At 40.4% G+C, this 16,301-nt stretch overlaps 1 protein-coding gene across 1 annotated transcript; it reads right to left on the reverse strand.

Moving 5' to 3' along the window:
- Positions 1-4,556: 4,556 nt before the first annotated feature.
- On the reverse strand, positions 4,557-13,327 carry CRYBA1 (crystallin, beta A1). Its single transcript, XM_012726148.1, is given in 7 exon segments — positions 4,557-4,805; positions 5,805-5,943; positions 8,350-8,472; positions 8,474-8,492; positions 10,314-10,434; positions 11,675-11,737; positions 13,297-13,327. Coding segments are annotated over 7 exon segments (627 nt in total). The 3' UTR covers positions 4,557-4,674.
- Positions 13,328-16,301: the final 2,974 nt, after the last annotated feature.

Genomic DNA, 16,301 nt, shown 5'->3' on the forward strand with positions numbered 1-16,301 from the left:
AGTTTTTTCTCTTTTGGCCATATCAAATAATACATGAACCTTCTATACTTATGTTAAATGTAAAACATGCTGTAGTGGGACATAACGTCTTGGACTATAGTTTTTCTGATCAAGTCTATTGATAGTGCCAGTTGAGGTTCTGATAAGGCAGTGTCGTTATAGTCCTACCTGTGATGTGTTGAATTTTGAAAGAAGGGGTGGGGGGAGGTAGAATTTGCTCATCTTTTTCTCCCCACAAAGTATTGATATTTAAAGGGGAGGGACAGAGGACAAGACTAGTAGTAGCTGCTCTAAGTTTGTAGAGACAGATAGGTAATTGTTCTTAATAATTGATGTTATTTTTATTGATGTGATTAATTGACAGAGCACCAGGATTCTTTTATGGTGAAAAACACGGGCTTTTGCTTTGAGTATCCTAAAATGCTTTTTTAAATGTGTCAACCTGTTCAGATGTAGGAGAACCTAGAATCACTCTGGATTGGTTTAAGGGATGATGAAATGTTGGCTCCTCCCAAGTAGTGCTTTACTGAATTTTAACTTCCACTGTCTTAGCACTGAAGAAAGGTTGTACGAATAGAGCTTTAAGTTGTCTGCATAATAATAACACCTAGTGAAACATTAATGAAATGGTATATTGCGTTTGCATTACGGGGAGTGTCAAATAGGGGTTATGAGCTAGAAATCAACTTATGGAACAAATATCCTCACATGTGATGGGATTGCTGATTTAGACTTCTATTCGTAAAATTTTATGTCCAGAGTTCTAAAGCCATTTTATAATACTGCAGTATCCCTTTTCTATAGCCTTACTAAAGTATCTACATTTATTTTCCAATTCAGTTTCACTCTGTTCTGTTTCATTTTTATTATATAGCAAAATTTTAATCTGCAGACCAACAAACCAACTTGAGGTAAATTATAACTTTCCATAACCCTTTTTTCCTCAGGTGCTAAACAAAGGCTCCAAAAATGGATACTGCTTTAGTGATGTCTGCTTTATTATTAAATACTTTTGCTAGATGTAAAGATTTAGTGTGAACAAAAAGGTTTTATTATGTAAATATGAATGAATGCTTTGAGTTTTGCCCTTGTTTGTCTTTTATTAGTATGTTTCATTTATTTTCTGTGGAGGAGTATTCTTTCTGGATCTTGAACACATTTCACTAGGTATTGCATTTTTAGAATAAAAATACAATTGTTTTCTGTCTTGGATTAATCCTGCTGCTGCTATGAGAAACTGAAAATCGAGAATGTGATGCACTTTTTACATTAATATGTACCATACCTTTAAAGGTTGCTTTGATACCTTTTCTGTAGCACAGCCACTAATAAAAGTGAATGAATTTAAAATTTTTCCTTGGGAGGGAATCAGTACAAGTAACTGTGGAAAGTGAAAATTCTGTTAATATTTCCCTTTTTGGCCTTAAAATGTCTTTTACTGAAAAACTTAGTTTTGTTTTCTATTATTACTCAGTTCCAAAAGGAAGAATTGGGGAAAATGACTTAAAGGAAGTAGTATCATTGGTTTGTTGCTTATCTCTTAGAAAGAAAACAATTGTTTTTATATAAGCTGGGGTTTTTTATTTGTATACAAAGGAGAAACAATGCTGCCCGAGCCAATCAGATTAAATCAATCAGAATTCTGACTGTTCTGCTTCTCTGCTATATTCTTACTTAGTGAATATTTAAATATAGTAGGAGTGCTACTTGACAAGAGGGAAAGTCATTCTCAAGCACATACCCAAACTTGGAGGAAATTGAGCCCCAAATAAGGAATACCCACTGGGGTGGAGGAATATGTGGTCCAAAGCTATCTGGTTATATTTTGATGTTGCCAATATTGCAAAGCCAAAATTTTGATTTGCTTATTTAATATATTTGTTGGCCAGAGATCTATTTTTATATCAATGTGCCTTGCATGTATATTAAAAAATTGGAAAGGCCGTGTAGTTATGCCTGAGATAGATGGTTCTTACCACCTCACTAATTTTTATGCAGTATGAAATGCTCATTCTATCGCCAACTGGTGCTCTCTGTTTGAAGTTATAGATCTTGTCACAAACTGGAACTTTTATAAACTAGGGAAGTGATTAATTTACTTTTTTTGATGTTTCCTTTTTTGTTCTTAGTCTGTTAGTGGCTGTACTGTAGTGGGAAATAGTAAAAGGATTCTTCACTCCTTTCCCCTCAGCACCTTCTTCAAGTAATGTGATGACACCATTTCTTGTGTGTGTGGAAATAAGTTTCAGCTTGCTGTCTTCTTTAGTGTTATAAAAAAAAAGTGTTATAAAAAGCGTTGTTTGCAAAACATAGGGAGGTTAACGGAGTATAATTTGGAATTCTATGTTAGCTATGGTCCAAGTTATTGGCTCTTTCCAACTTAAAATTTTTTATTGTGAAAGCACCTTGCTTAAAAATTTTAACTATTTATGTCTGCAACAATTGTCTCAAAATAAAGAACTGTGCAATTCTTGTCATTAAAAAAAAGATCTGAACTCTCCCTAATGTGACTTGTTAGTTTCTCTGTATTTCATGCCAGTGTAAATGTGAAAAGCTTTGCTTGCATTACGTTTTAGAAATGCATTTTGCACACTCGAATTTTGCCGAAGCTCCATGAAAAGGTTAGATCTAAGTAGACGAATAAAGCTATGCACATGTTTTGAAAGTTTAATTTGTGTGTCATTACCAAAAGTGACCTATTCTTATTTCCTGTTCTTTACCATCTTTGGAAACCTGGCTCAAAGTGACAGTTCTGGGTTAGCTCATCAGAGAGATTAGAAGAGCACAAAACTGGCACTTATTTTAATTCTATTCAAATGGGAGTTTGACTTTTGTCTATTAAAGGGCTTTTCCAGAAAGCAGGGCAGTTTTACCAGCTTTACAAACTGTTCGATGCTCTTCCTCAGTGAAATTTTGGCTTATTTGATCAAATAGAAATGGGAAGTAATTCAAACAAATGAAGGAAGGACCTTTGCCACATGAAGTTCTATGACAATTTTGTCTTAAACCTGGTTTAAAGTAGGATAACCTTTTTACTGCTTTAGCATAAATTCAGCTTAATGAATGACTTCAGATTAGAATCATTTAAACAAAACACCAGTTGTTTTAGAGATACTACATATCTTATAAAAACTGCCCAAGTTGATTAGAGTAAGTTTAGGTACTGGGCAAATTTGGGTATGTTGCTGCTTTCTGCATGTAATAAATTTACTTCACGTGTATGTGTACTCAGAAGATTTTGTAGATGTATTGGCCCGTCTTACAGAAGATTGTTTTGCAATTTCTTACGGACTTTTGTTGAAAAGGCTAGTAAGTTTAAGTGGAAGATAATACTAATGGTATTTTCCCCTTATAGATATTAAAGAAATACTTTCATCTTATGCCTTTTCCTAGGTATGGAAGAGGGGACTTTTCTGTCAGCTGTGCTTGATGTATGTTATTGACAGCAACACAGCAAAACTTCTTTCTCTGTATTTTCATTGAAGTTGACAAAAACTGTATTAGTCAAGACTGAAAAGGTGGCCATAATGTATGGCCTTAAAAGGCATAAATGCAGGAGCAAAGATCATCTCGGATCACCATGGTTACTCCTACACCCCTGTCAATAGTTTGTTCAGTTTTAGGACCTGTTGGAGGAGCAAAGTAATTTTATCTTGTGTGTGTTGGCATGTACGAGCTGAGTTACCTCTTAATCTGGAGAACTAAAGATAATAAGTGGACTACAGTTATGTTAGAGGATTTATTTGCTTTCCTCTCCCACAAATATTTTTTCCTAATGTTTGTTTTCCCCAGTCAAAAGATAGTCCTTTTCTTGATATACAGTGGCCAGAAATTTACTCTGCTCAATGCTTAGGTGTTTGCCATAGGTGTTTCTGATGTCATGGATTCTGAGGAAGTATCAGTTACATGATGACCTTCCTTTATTGTCTTATTTAATGTTCAGTGTTTTTTAAAAATATAAATTGCAAACACTACATCCATACCCAGATTTACTTATTTTATCAGGAAAAAATACTTGAGAAATTTGTAGATCATATTAAGACAATAAGTGTACATTATTAATAAAAAATTTTTAAAGTTTCTGAGGTGTTTGTGTTATATTCTGTGTGCTTTAATTTTAAAAATAAAAAATAAGTTAATGTGACATTGATAACATTTTCAAAAGGTCAAATATATAAATAAACTTCACCTTAAATGCACTATGGTTATATGTCTTGGCTTTTACAAAATAATTTTTAAGGTGCTTCAGGTTGAGATTGGAAAATCAGCTGTGAGGTCAGCTGCCCTGCCTTTTTATATTAAATTGAGCTTAGCATAGTAAGCAATTAGAATAAGGTAAAATTCTGGATTCATGATTTTATAGCAAAATATATGGTGCAAACTTGAGAGACTACTGGTTTTGATGGAGAAAATAATTGTCCTGATTAGTAAGTGACTTGCAAGTACATAAAAGGGAATTTGGGTGTTAAGATTGTCTTTAAAAAGTTCTTTGCCACATACTGTGATTCATGATTCATGGTAATTAATTCAGTCTACAGAGTTTTGTGGGTTTTTTTTTTAATGACATTTATTGCAAACTTCAGCTAGTATTTGGAAGCAATGTCTACGAGCACAACGTAAATCCAGATTACTTAGCAAAATCACATACTTAAGGAATTCTCTTACTTCCACTCACTACTGTTGGATACGGTGAACAGATTGAACCTGGGCATGGGATCCACACACTCTGCAGTGTTTATAGTCTCCGTGATGGTCACATTCCAAGATACACCGATATCCATGGTATCCAGGATACTGGTAGCAAACTCAACTAGAAAATCCAGAGCACGCTGGGTTATTAAAACTAGTTAGAAGAACCTCTGGTATGCAGGGGTTAAAGACAGTGGCTTCCAGCTGTCACCGGTCACTGTAAGCACATCATGCAGCAGACTTAAAATGACTCATCAGATACTCCTCTCTGTGTTTCAGTAGGTCTGTCTGTTCTGCTCCCCAGTCTGGTAAATCCTCTCACTCCCCTCCCCCAGCATCTCTAGCTTATACCCTAGTTCTTGTATGCATAAATGAATAAATCTTAAAAAAAAAAAACTCATTAGGAACCTGTTTCACACCCTAAATCCTGAAGTGGTATCCTCAAACACTATGGTACAGAAAGCACATCAAATGGCCCAGAAAACCAGCCATCCTAAATGTGTCAGACACTATTTGTAAGTATAATAGGATAGCGCAACTAGTTGAAAATTCATCTTGCATATGAGAAGAAGGTCTGAGTAGTCAACAAATACTTCCATAAAAGAGGAGGGGAAATGGCCCTCCCTGGTGGCGCAGCGGGTTAAAGCACAGCACTAAGAAGTCAAAGCCACTTCCGCATGAGTTCGATCCCCGCCTGCCCCGGAGGTGACCACATGGCGTGGCAGACCTCTCCTGACCCGCCCGCTGCTCTCCTCAGCAGTGTACTTCGTCGATCTGCCTGTTCTGCTCCCACTCTGTCTCTGGTGAATCCTCTCACCCTCCGCATCTCTGGCCTGTACCCCAGTTCTGTATGAATAAATAAATAAATCTTAAAAAAAAAAAAAAAAAAGGAGGGGAAGTGACCTTAAGTGGTTGTTGGTACCAATAATTTGAAGTTCAAATTACATGTACTTTGTGTGTGTGTGTGTGTGTGTGTGAACTAGAAAGTGACAGTCATACCAACATCCCCAGGAAGGTATTGGAATATATGAAATCTGAATTATTGATGTATTCACAAGGCTTGCACCTTGACCTTGTTTCTTTGACATGTGCTCCAACCCTATTTTTACTTATGCCCCACACTATATTCATGGAACCAACTGCATTATTGAACCAACCCATGGCTTATAAGGAGGGGTAGTCATCACAGATCTCCCATTGTTGCTCAATACACCTTTCTTTCTCAAAGATGATAATCTTGGACTCCTTATGATTCTGTAACCCAGACACTAAAGTTTAAGGTGTCTTATTAATTCTTTAATTACCTTTTCAAATTCAACACACTTGGCTTATAGAAGATCATGAAAAAATATTCCAGCCAATACAAATTCATAAGAAAACAGTTACCCATACTCTCATTTAATTCAATTTAATGCCATAATGTTCAAAATGTATAAAAGCTGATTCACTTGGAACAACAGAAGTGCAATGAAGAAAGGAAAAATGTACCTGTGTTTACATTCAGTGTTGGAGACAACCTAAATATCCAATAGGGAATTTGGGTACTATGTAAATATTAGGGCAGAGGCTAATCTAAAGTTCAAAAACTAACATTTGTGCAGAAGTAACATTTATGGTAGAAAGTGAGGTACAATTAGTTGACAAGGGGCAGCAGGTGATGGAATCTATCTGATTAGGGTGTTGGTTACATGAGTGTATATAATTTTCATCTTTTTTAAAAAAGATCATGCTCACAAGAACGGGGGTACAGGCCAGAGATGTGGGGAATGAGAGGATTCAGAGACAGTGGGGTGTAGAACAGGAAGACCTATTGAAATATACTGCTGAGGGGAGCATTGGGTGAGACAGGAGAGATCTGCTGCCCCATGTCTACACCATGTGGATCACCTCCCTGGCTGGGGATCAAACTCGTGCTGCAGTGGCTGTGGATAGCTTCATAATGCTGTGTTTTAACCCGTTGCACCATCAGAGAGGGCCTATGTATGTGATTTTTTTTTTTAATTATTTTTTGGGGTTTGCAGTTTCCACATGATCCAGCAATTCCACTCTCAGATCCACCCAAAGAGTACAAAAACATTAATTCAAAAAGTCCCTGCACCCCTGTTTACTACAGCACAGTTTAAGCTATGAAAACAACCCAAATGTCCAAAAATAGATGACTGGATCAAGAAGATGAGGTACATATACACAATAAAATGTTACTCAGCAATCAAAAAAGCCGCTCATGGCAACATGGATGGAGCTGGAAGGGATCATGCTCAGTGAAAAATGCCAGAAAGAAAAAATACCGGATGGTTTCACTTTTCGGAGGAGTGTAAGGGGTCAAAGGGAAAGAAAATAATAAAAAAGTAAAAATCAAAATCAACAGGCAACTGTAACCAGAGACATTCTGCAGGGAGGGAGAAGGAAGTAGGGTCAAAACTGGAGAAGAGCACAAGGTATTATGGTGATGGTACTCTGGTGAATTGGTAGGAATGCTTTGGGAACTATAAACAAAAAAACATACATTGTACAAAAATGAAGAATGATGTAAAAAAAAAACATGTAAAATTAAAATGTTAAATCTAGGTAAGTAAAATTCTATCTAGTTTCACAATAGAAAAAAAAAGATTGATTTTTATTTATGCATTGAAGAACTGGGGTGTAGGTCAGAGGTGTGGGAGGTAAGAAGATTCATCAGAGACAGAGTGGGGAGCAGAAGAGGCAGAGCTACTGAAATACTGCTGAAGGGAGCAGAGGGCAAGACAGGAGAGGCCTGCAGTGCCATGTGGGTCAGCTCCCTGGCCCAGGATCAAACTCATGCAGCAGTGGCTGGCCATAGCTTGATAGTGGTAAGACTTTTAACTCTTGCACCACCAGACAGGCCTATGGTGCAAAATTCAAAAATTCACGAGCATATACATTAGGAACTAGACGTTTTGCTGTATGCAAATTATATGTTAGGAAAAAGTCAAGCTAAAGTGAGAGGAAAGCAAATTTTGAGAGAGCAATTTTTTTTTTTGATCTAGAGATGTTTAGGTTTCTTTCCCTTAAATTTTGGTAGGACTGTAAGATGTGATAATTAAAAACTAAAATCATAACAAAAATCACATGATATATAAGAATATTTCGATAGGATTAATTAAGCCCAGCCTCACTCCCTGCATATGGGTCATTTTTAACAAGACTGAAAGTCCTGCTTCCACTTGAGTTTTCCAAAGACTAGCAGCATTCCAGTCTGAGGCATAATAGAATAATGTTTGGTGTTAGAAACAGGATTATTATGAGTCAAAAATAAAAGACATTGGAAAATCTGACAATTTCTTCAGTCATCCACTTAAAGGTTACGTCAAACATTTCCCTGTTTCTAGGTTAAAAAAAAAATTGGCCAATGATTTGCTTTTTACTACTCGGTAAGTGCTCATCCTGTTGGCACTTTTGAAGGCCTGGACTTTTGAGTATCCATTTCCTGCCACCTTCAAGAAGGCTCTTACTTTTACCTTAATGAAAATACCATCTAGTGTAGAAAAATCAAATGGCAGAAACAGAGGGAGCAGAGCTTTTCTTTTATACTTTTATCCTTCCTGCCTTCTTGTTAAAAAGTAATTTATGTGTCAGTCTATCCACACCCTCTTTCTTGCCCCAAACTTCCATGCACAGACATGAAAATTTCAGAGTCACAGCTGAACAGATGGGGTGGAAGGACATGAGGCGTTCGATGTGGTAGGCATTAATCCCACTCCAGGCATCCCAGTGAGGGTATTCTCCTCCCTTCAGGATAAACTGTTGGCCACAAAAGCTGGTTATGCTCATAACCAATCCAGCTGCCAAAGACAAGAAGTGGGATTTGTTCTCAGGGTTAAGAATCAGAACCTCCCTGGTGGCCTAGGGTTTAGCTTCAGTGTGATCACTACTACTGCCTGAGTTCGACCCCTGACCAGGGAGCTGACCCACATGGCACAGCAGACCTCTCTTGCTTTGCCTGCAGCTCAGCAGTGTATTTCAGTGGATCTGCCTGTTCTGCTCACTGCTCTGTCTCTGGTGAACCCTCTCACACCCCTGCACCTCTGACTTACACGCCAGTTCTATACAAATATAATTTTAGAAATCTACACAGCTTCAGGGAGAAGGCACATTTTGGTTTGTTTATTTTTAAAGATTTATTTTTATTTATGCATACAAGAACTGGGGTGTAGGCCAGATTTGCTGGGGTAAGAAGACTCACCAGAGATAGAGTAGGAAGCAAAACAGGCAGATTCACTGAAATACACTGTTGAGGGGAACAGCAAACAAGGTAGGAGAGGTCTCCTGTGCCATGTGGTTCAGCTCCCTGACCAGGATAGAATTCAGGCTATTGTGGTGATAGTGCTGAGACTTAAAGGCTATACCATCAGAGAGACCCCTCTTTTGTTTTAGATGTTAAAAGTGGGTTAAACTATTTACTAGTAGATTAAAATATCAAGCCAATTCCAGTAGCACCATGCAACGTAATATATTTATCACAAAAGACAGGTAATGAGTTGGTATCTGCACTAAAAGTGTTTGCAAATGTGACATTTATTTTGGGATTACCCATTGAGGGTCTATTTCACAACTGGAGTAATGTATATTGGCAAAGTGGATTTCTTCTCCCGCTACCACATACCTAAAACTTTAGATCAATTTTTCACAACCAATTACTTATGACAACTTAAACTACTACTCCTTTTAAAGGGATGAAGATTCACTTTTAAGTGGTAGGCAATTCTGGAAGCCTATCCATGTACAAAACCAATTCTGCTTCAGCCAAAGGAGAGCACTTTCCATGTGTTTTCTTTTTCCTTTTAAGGATTTTTTTATGCACACAAGAACTGGGGCTTAGGTCAGAGGTGCAGGGGGTGGGGGATGAGAGAATTCTCACAAGACAGTGGGGAGCAGAACAGGCAGATCTACTGAAATACACTGCTGAGGGGAGTAACAGGTGAGACAAGAGAGGTCTGCTGTGCCACGTGGGCCCAAGGATTGAACTCGTGCTGCAGTGGCACGTGATAGCACTCTTTACCCCCTGTGCCAGCAGGGAGGCCCTCTATGTGTTTTCCAAGACTGACAGGAAAACCTTGACTGCCTTGTCAAGAGTCAGGAGACAAAAGAAACAGAGGTTCTTCCTCACTAGTAAGATTAAACATCAGCAAACAACACCTGAAAAACTAGTTAGGAACTAACATGGCTCTTGAGTCTTGGGCTGAATTCCTTAGCAGATAAATTATCTAGTAGTATCTGCTCTGGGATGGATAGAAGTACAATTGGGCAGCTCTCTATTTTCTGCTAGCAAAGACAGTTTAAAGGTCCTGTGGCTTTTCTGAAGGAATCCTAGACCTATGAGCTCCAGAGGCATAGATCTGATGACTGTCACAGCCCCACTAATGATATACAGCTCTTTAATCCTCCTACCTCCCAAATCTCATTCCAAGACAGTAAGACCTTTATGTTCCTTCTAGCTTTGCCATGTTTACACATGTTGTGATTACTTCAGTATGGAGGTCTGTCTCTCAGAAATGTTAATAGTGTGGAGGAACATCTTTCTCCCCACATCCCCACCTTTATGGTCCCAGGTATTTAGGGACTGAGAATAAGGGGTCTGAAGTTCTGCTAAAATCTATCCTCACGCTCCACATTACACCTTGAGAGACCGGACATTGTCAAATCTGCACTCAGCAACATTTGGACAGGAGCTGGTAAACTCCATCTTCTTGCCCTGGAAGTTCAGCTGGTCATAGATGGTTATCTGAATAGGAAGAGAGCTAGAATGTTCCCAGGAAGAACAGAGATGCAGATCAACAGCTTAACGTGTGTCTGTCTGACCCTGTGCTTTCTATCACTAGCTGTATGTAGCTTGGGGTGTCTAAGGATGTCTCTTCCAGTGATGTCTGGAAGAAGGCTTTGAATTAATACCGCTGGTTCATGGTGGTCATATGCCCAGGCAAGGAGGTAAGTGTAGGAGACTGGTTCATGATAGGAATGCCCTGCCAGCATACATTGCTGTCACTGTAGACAGATTAAGGGCTCTGGAGTCATAGTCCCTCATCTGCCCTGCAAAAATGTGGCTCAGAGGCCATGGATTCTGGGAGTCTAGGAGCTCCGTGTGGATTATTTCTTAGCTTTTCCAGCCACACCCATTATAGAAACCTAAAGTGTAAAGGGAAAGCTGTGGTAAACCCCTTTTATACTTTGACTCTTGAATCTTGGGTTTTCAAAGCTGTGAACTGACCTCGGAGTGAGCCAATTAAAAGGACGATTGTCTTGGAGAAAAGAGTGAAAAGTCTGGGGAATCAGCCACTTCAAGCAACCCCAAGCTGGGATTCATGAGACGTGGGTTCTATCGCTTTGGGATTCTGATCTCAAATCTCTTCATTTCTGGGCCCTCAATTTCTCCATGGGCATAGTTTTCTCTAGGAAGCTCTATTTTTTTTTTTATTTTTTTAAAGATTTATTTATTTATTCGTACAGAACTGGGGTATAGGCCAAAGATGCGGAGGGTGAGAGGATTCACCAGAGACAGAGCGGGGAGCAGAACAGGCAGATGGAGGAAGTACACTGCTGAGGGGAGCAGCAGGCGGGTCAGGAGAGGTCTGCCTCGCCATGTGGTCGCCTCCGGGGCAGGCGGGGATCGAACTCATGCGGAAGTGGCTTTAGTTTCTTAGTGCAGTGCTTTAACCTGCTGCGCCACCAGGGAGGGCCGGAAGCTCTATTTTAAGATGATTTTAGCAGTGAAGGCAAGTTGGCCTACAAAACTAAGGATCATCACCCCCCATTATGCACTTTCAGGATCATCCTTTTACTGTCTAAAATGGGCAACCTGAGTGTCCCTTCCTGATATGGCATTGGGACCCTTCACCTACAGACTTGTATTTTATTGTCCAGTCACTGTCTCATGGAGCCTGACAGGCTCTGACGTGCTTTGGGGTTGCATCTTACTCCCTGATCTGTGGATTCCTGAGTTTTTCCCACGATGGGGATGGACTTAGCTTCCATAGCCCCAGGGCCCCTGGCAAGGGGGTGGTCTAAGCCATCTCGGTGGTTGGAAAGGCTTCTGGAATAAAACACAAAAATGACATGGTCTCTGGGGTGGGGTATGACGTGCTGAAACATAGGGAGAAGTAACAGAGGCTGGAAACCCAGGAGACATCTTTGCTTGGGATCCTGGCTCTGCTTTCCACTTACTGAGAATCAGTTGTGTTCATCAGTAAAGCTTCCGAATGCAGAGTTATTAGAAGGGTTAGATGCAATAACGAGGTCAAGCAGGCACAGGCAGTGGCCCTCCTAATAAATGTAGCCCTCTTGTCTGCCTCTAGGCTCCCTACAGGTGGCAGCATCGCCTCAGTCTCCCATGCCCCATATAAGCTCTGGCAACATGCAGCCCAAACCCCTCATATTACCTTACCTGCCTCCCTCAAACTGATCAGCTGTGAAGGTCCCTGCTACTATTCTCTCCCCCGAACCCCACTTTCTGTTTTCTAGACCAACCCAGCAGTGGCCTTCTCTTGACTTCCCCAGCCTGCCACCAGTAACTTTCTTTCCTGATTTCTAGCACTTACTACAGTACTGATCTGGGTTCCAGTGGAATATGTCCTGGTTGAACATCTCAGCACAGGACCTGAGTCTCCAGAGTACTGATACAGCACCATACTGAGCTCATGACATGGTGGTGGGAGATTGACAGGAGGCTTTGAAAAAGACCAGCTGAAGGAAAGAAAGGAAGAAAAGAGGATGATAATGGCTGACACATAATAATAAATCAGTCTATGCCAGATCCTATTCTAACTGCTTTATGTGCATTAGTATTATGTGTATTAGTATTATATCTTCACAACAGTCTTTGAGGTAAGTATTACCATTGGTCCCATTTTACAGACTAGGAGATAGAGGTTTATAGAGGTTAAGTAGACACAAACGATGGTAGAAGAGTAAAGGAGGGCCCTGGTGCTGCTGCAGATTAAAGCACAGCACTAAGAAGCTAAAGCCACTTCAGCCTGAGTTCGATCCCCGCCTGCCCCGGAGATGACCACATGGTGTGGCATCTGCCCACTGCTCCCCTCAGCAGTGTACTTCGTCAGTGGGCCTGTTCTGCTCCCCACTCTGTCTCTGGTAATCCTCTCACTGCCCCTGCTTCTCTGGCCTGTACCCCAGTTCTGCATGCATAAATAAATAAATTTAAAAAAAAAAGAGTAAAGGAAAAGGGTAGGGAAAAAAGAAGCCAGGCAGGTGTGTGTCAGTTTCCTTAACCCAGAGCAGCCTTCCGCCATCTTTCTCTCTGGCTGGTATTAGTCTGGAGAACTGATAAGCACAAACTCAGAGATGGATGCATCTTTTTATTTTGAACCTCATTTTCCAGCTCTTGTCCCTCCCCCTTTCTCCATATACCCATGAAGCTGCTCATTTCTTGTGCCCCATTCCCCTCCCAGCAGTGAGGTCTGGGACCATGGTTATTGCCACACAGTGACTCTTCATGGGTGGCAAAAGAAGGCTGCCTCCTGCCTCTCCAGAGTTCCCCACACTTCCCAAGCCATGCTAGGAGTCTCAACCACAAGGCATGCAAACTGGGCCCCTCTCAGTGTATCTGTACAGGGGACCCCTCCAGGCCTTACTCACCCAGCTCCCACTGCACCGTCTGGGTCTCCATTTGGTGCACTTCCTCTGCCTCCCAGCTCTTTACAGTCCAGTGTCTGATGGCCTCTGCCCCTATCAGCACTCTGCTTTTCCTCTGCTTTTGTTCCCCCTCATCCCCAGAGTTTTGGTGGCTCAGCCTGCTGGGCAGGCATCCCTGTGGCCTTTGTTTGAACAAGGGGCACATCATTGCTGGGAGGAGAATGGGGCACAAGAAATGAGCACTTCATGGTTTTAAGGAGAAGTGGGGAGGGACAGGACCTGGAAAAAGCCTCTCCGGAGGTTCAAAATGAAAAGATGCATCCATCCCAGAGGATGCACAGAAATCTGGAGAGGCCTTGCTGCTGTGGGTCAAGCTGCAGATTGCAGGCATCGAGGGGGTGAGGAGAGGTCTCTGAGTGAGTGCTGGTTTCCTGCCCTTCCCCAGGCTCCTCATGTCCCCTCAGGACCTTCAGAAGTTCCTTGTCACATGGAACACATCCAGGCACACCTCAGTTCTCACAGAGGAGATAAGATTTTTGTTGTTGCTGTTACTAAAAAACGTGAAGGATTATTGTAATTCTGAACTTTATTAAGAAAATAAAAGATTATTGTTCTCTGGAGTCATTGTCTCACTCTACTTACATATAATGAGGTAAGAGTTGAATTCAATTACAGTTGGCTGGTAGACACACATCTCTCTTTGTAGCTACCTTATTAAATATTTATTCATTTTAATTTTGCTGTTTTCTTTTAATTTGGGAGACAATAAAGCTTTTGGTGTCTTTAATATATTGGTTTAGGCTCCTGGAAGTCTCACAGGCTGAAGCTACTGTGCTGTGGTACCCGAGTTTAATGATTCTTCCCTGGAAATTCAGGGCCCTTGGTGAAGGGTTGTGTAGAAAAATTGTGGACCTTCCCAGAAGCGCTGAGGGGGAGGACATGCTGCTCAAGCATCATAGCTAAGCTGAGATGTGGGGATATCCACGGGTAGAGAGGGCCCTGTGTTAGGTGGAGGTGGGTTCAAATCCCAGCTCCTGTGGTGGAGAGACTAGACAAATCATTGAGCTGCGCTCCACCGTGCCCTTTTCCCCCCACCGTGCCCTTTTCAGATAATATTTCCTGAAACACTGTAGTTTGTTATTATTTATTATTCTATTGTCTTTGATGAAATTTACCATACAAAAATCTCATAGTAAATTGGAAAGAGGAAGAGATTTTTCCTAGTAGATTTCTCCCAAGTACTGTGTAATCTGTCCAGTCTATGACTCAGTTTTTGTCAGAACCCCCTTTTCTCAGAACTGAAAGTCAGGCGGTAAATTCTGGTATCTACAAAATATTTGCGGATTTGAGCAGAAAGTCCCATATATATAGATCTGCAAAACATTTCATAGTTTTCCTGCAGTTATGAGTTTGATAATGGTAGCGTATTTCCTATCAAAATGATTTGTTATTCATGAAATTAAAAGCTGTTTAAATATCTGCTTTTTCTACTAGACTTCATGCTTTGTGAGGACAGGGGCTTCATCTGTCTTTTTATTCATCCTTTTATCTTTAGCTCTGGATATAAGCCATAGCACAAGCATTTTGAGTGATAAACGAATAAATGGATGACCTCCTAGGCTTGTTTTTGGTGACTCCTGGAGGCACAGTCATAACCTTATTATAGTCTTTACTTACTCAGTCCTTACCTATGTATTGTGATATAGTGTTTACTTACCTTAACCTCAACTGATCTAGGGTTGCATTTGTGCTTCATATATGTCCAGCCTCTTAATTTTGGAGTTTTACACCCTACTGAAGTATTAATATAATGAAGACTTTTTTTTATGCAAAAAAACAGCACTTTCATGATTTGCTTGAAAAGCACAGAACTACCATGACCCATCTTTGGTCCATGGGCAAAGCTCATGGTTACTTTGTCATGGCAAATTCTGGTGTTTGGCTGATTCTTACTCAGCTTCCCTGCTTTGCCTTATCCCTCAATGACTGCCCAGCCCAACTTCTGACCTTTAGGTTTCTAACTTCAGGGGACACAAGGCAAGCTTTCCCAGTGGGCTCTTGTGCTTTTCTCTTTTGCCTTGAGATGACATTCTATTCATTCCTGAAGGGGTTCACAGTTATAGCTTTCTCCAAAAGTTCATTTCACAATTCTCTGACCTCTCCAGCTCTTTACATACTTGGTATAAGAAGGAAGGGGCTAAGAGCCATCAATTCCCTTCTCAAACATGTCCTTTGAAAATTCCACACAGTAGCCACACAGGTCACTACATTTCCTGATAGCTACCACTTTAATGTTTTAGTCAAAATTTCCAAATAACATCCTGTTACATGCATTACATTATTTCACAGATCTCTCTATGCTGCTTACCCACTGAGTTCTCCCAGCAGCAGACTTTACCAGAAGCAGTTGTTCTTCAGGCATGGATTTCTCCAACATCTTGCCCCTGGAACCTATAGTACTTGCTACATTATTTATTTCCAGGTCCATCTTCACTTCTGTACTTCTTTCCCCAGAATATTCACCACTTCCTGTCATGGGTCACTCTTCCACCTTCTTAAGAACTTCATTTTATCATTTAACTCCCACTTGTCTAGTATTTTTAAAACTTTCATAATTTATCACAAAATTATATGTAACATACAAAGTCACATATTCATGAAAGATGTATAGTAAATTTCTTTTTTTGTTGATGCAGGAAACCTGGAAATTCTGCTTTCCAGTGGTCACAATTTTCAACTCCCTTAGCTTATCTTTTAGTTTACATTGATTTTAGACATTAGTTACTGATTTCCTCCCTTGGCAGATAAAATTTCAGGTTTTTTGCCTTTCCCCCATTCTTTTTTTTTTTTTTTTTTTTAAAGATTCATTTATTTGTACATACAGAACTGGGGTACAGGCCAGAGGCTCAGGGCCGGTGAGAGGCTTCACCAGAGACAGAGCGGGGAGCAGAACAGGCAGATCGACGAAGTACACTGCTGAGGGGAGCAGCGGGCGGGTCAGGAGAGGT

Source organism: Condylura cristata, unplaced genomic scaffold (assembly GCF_000260355.1).
Source record: "Condylura cristata isolate star-nosed mole 26May11 unplaced genomic scaffold, ConCri1.0 scaffold00017, whole genome shotgun sequence".
NCBI classification, from domain to species: Eukaryota; Metazoa; Chordata; class Mammalia; order Eulipotyphla; family Talpidae; genus Condylura; species Condylura cristata.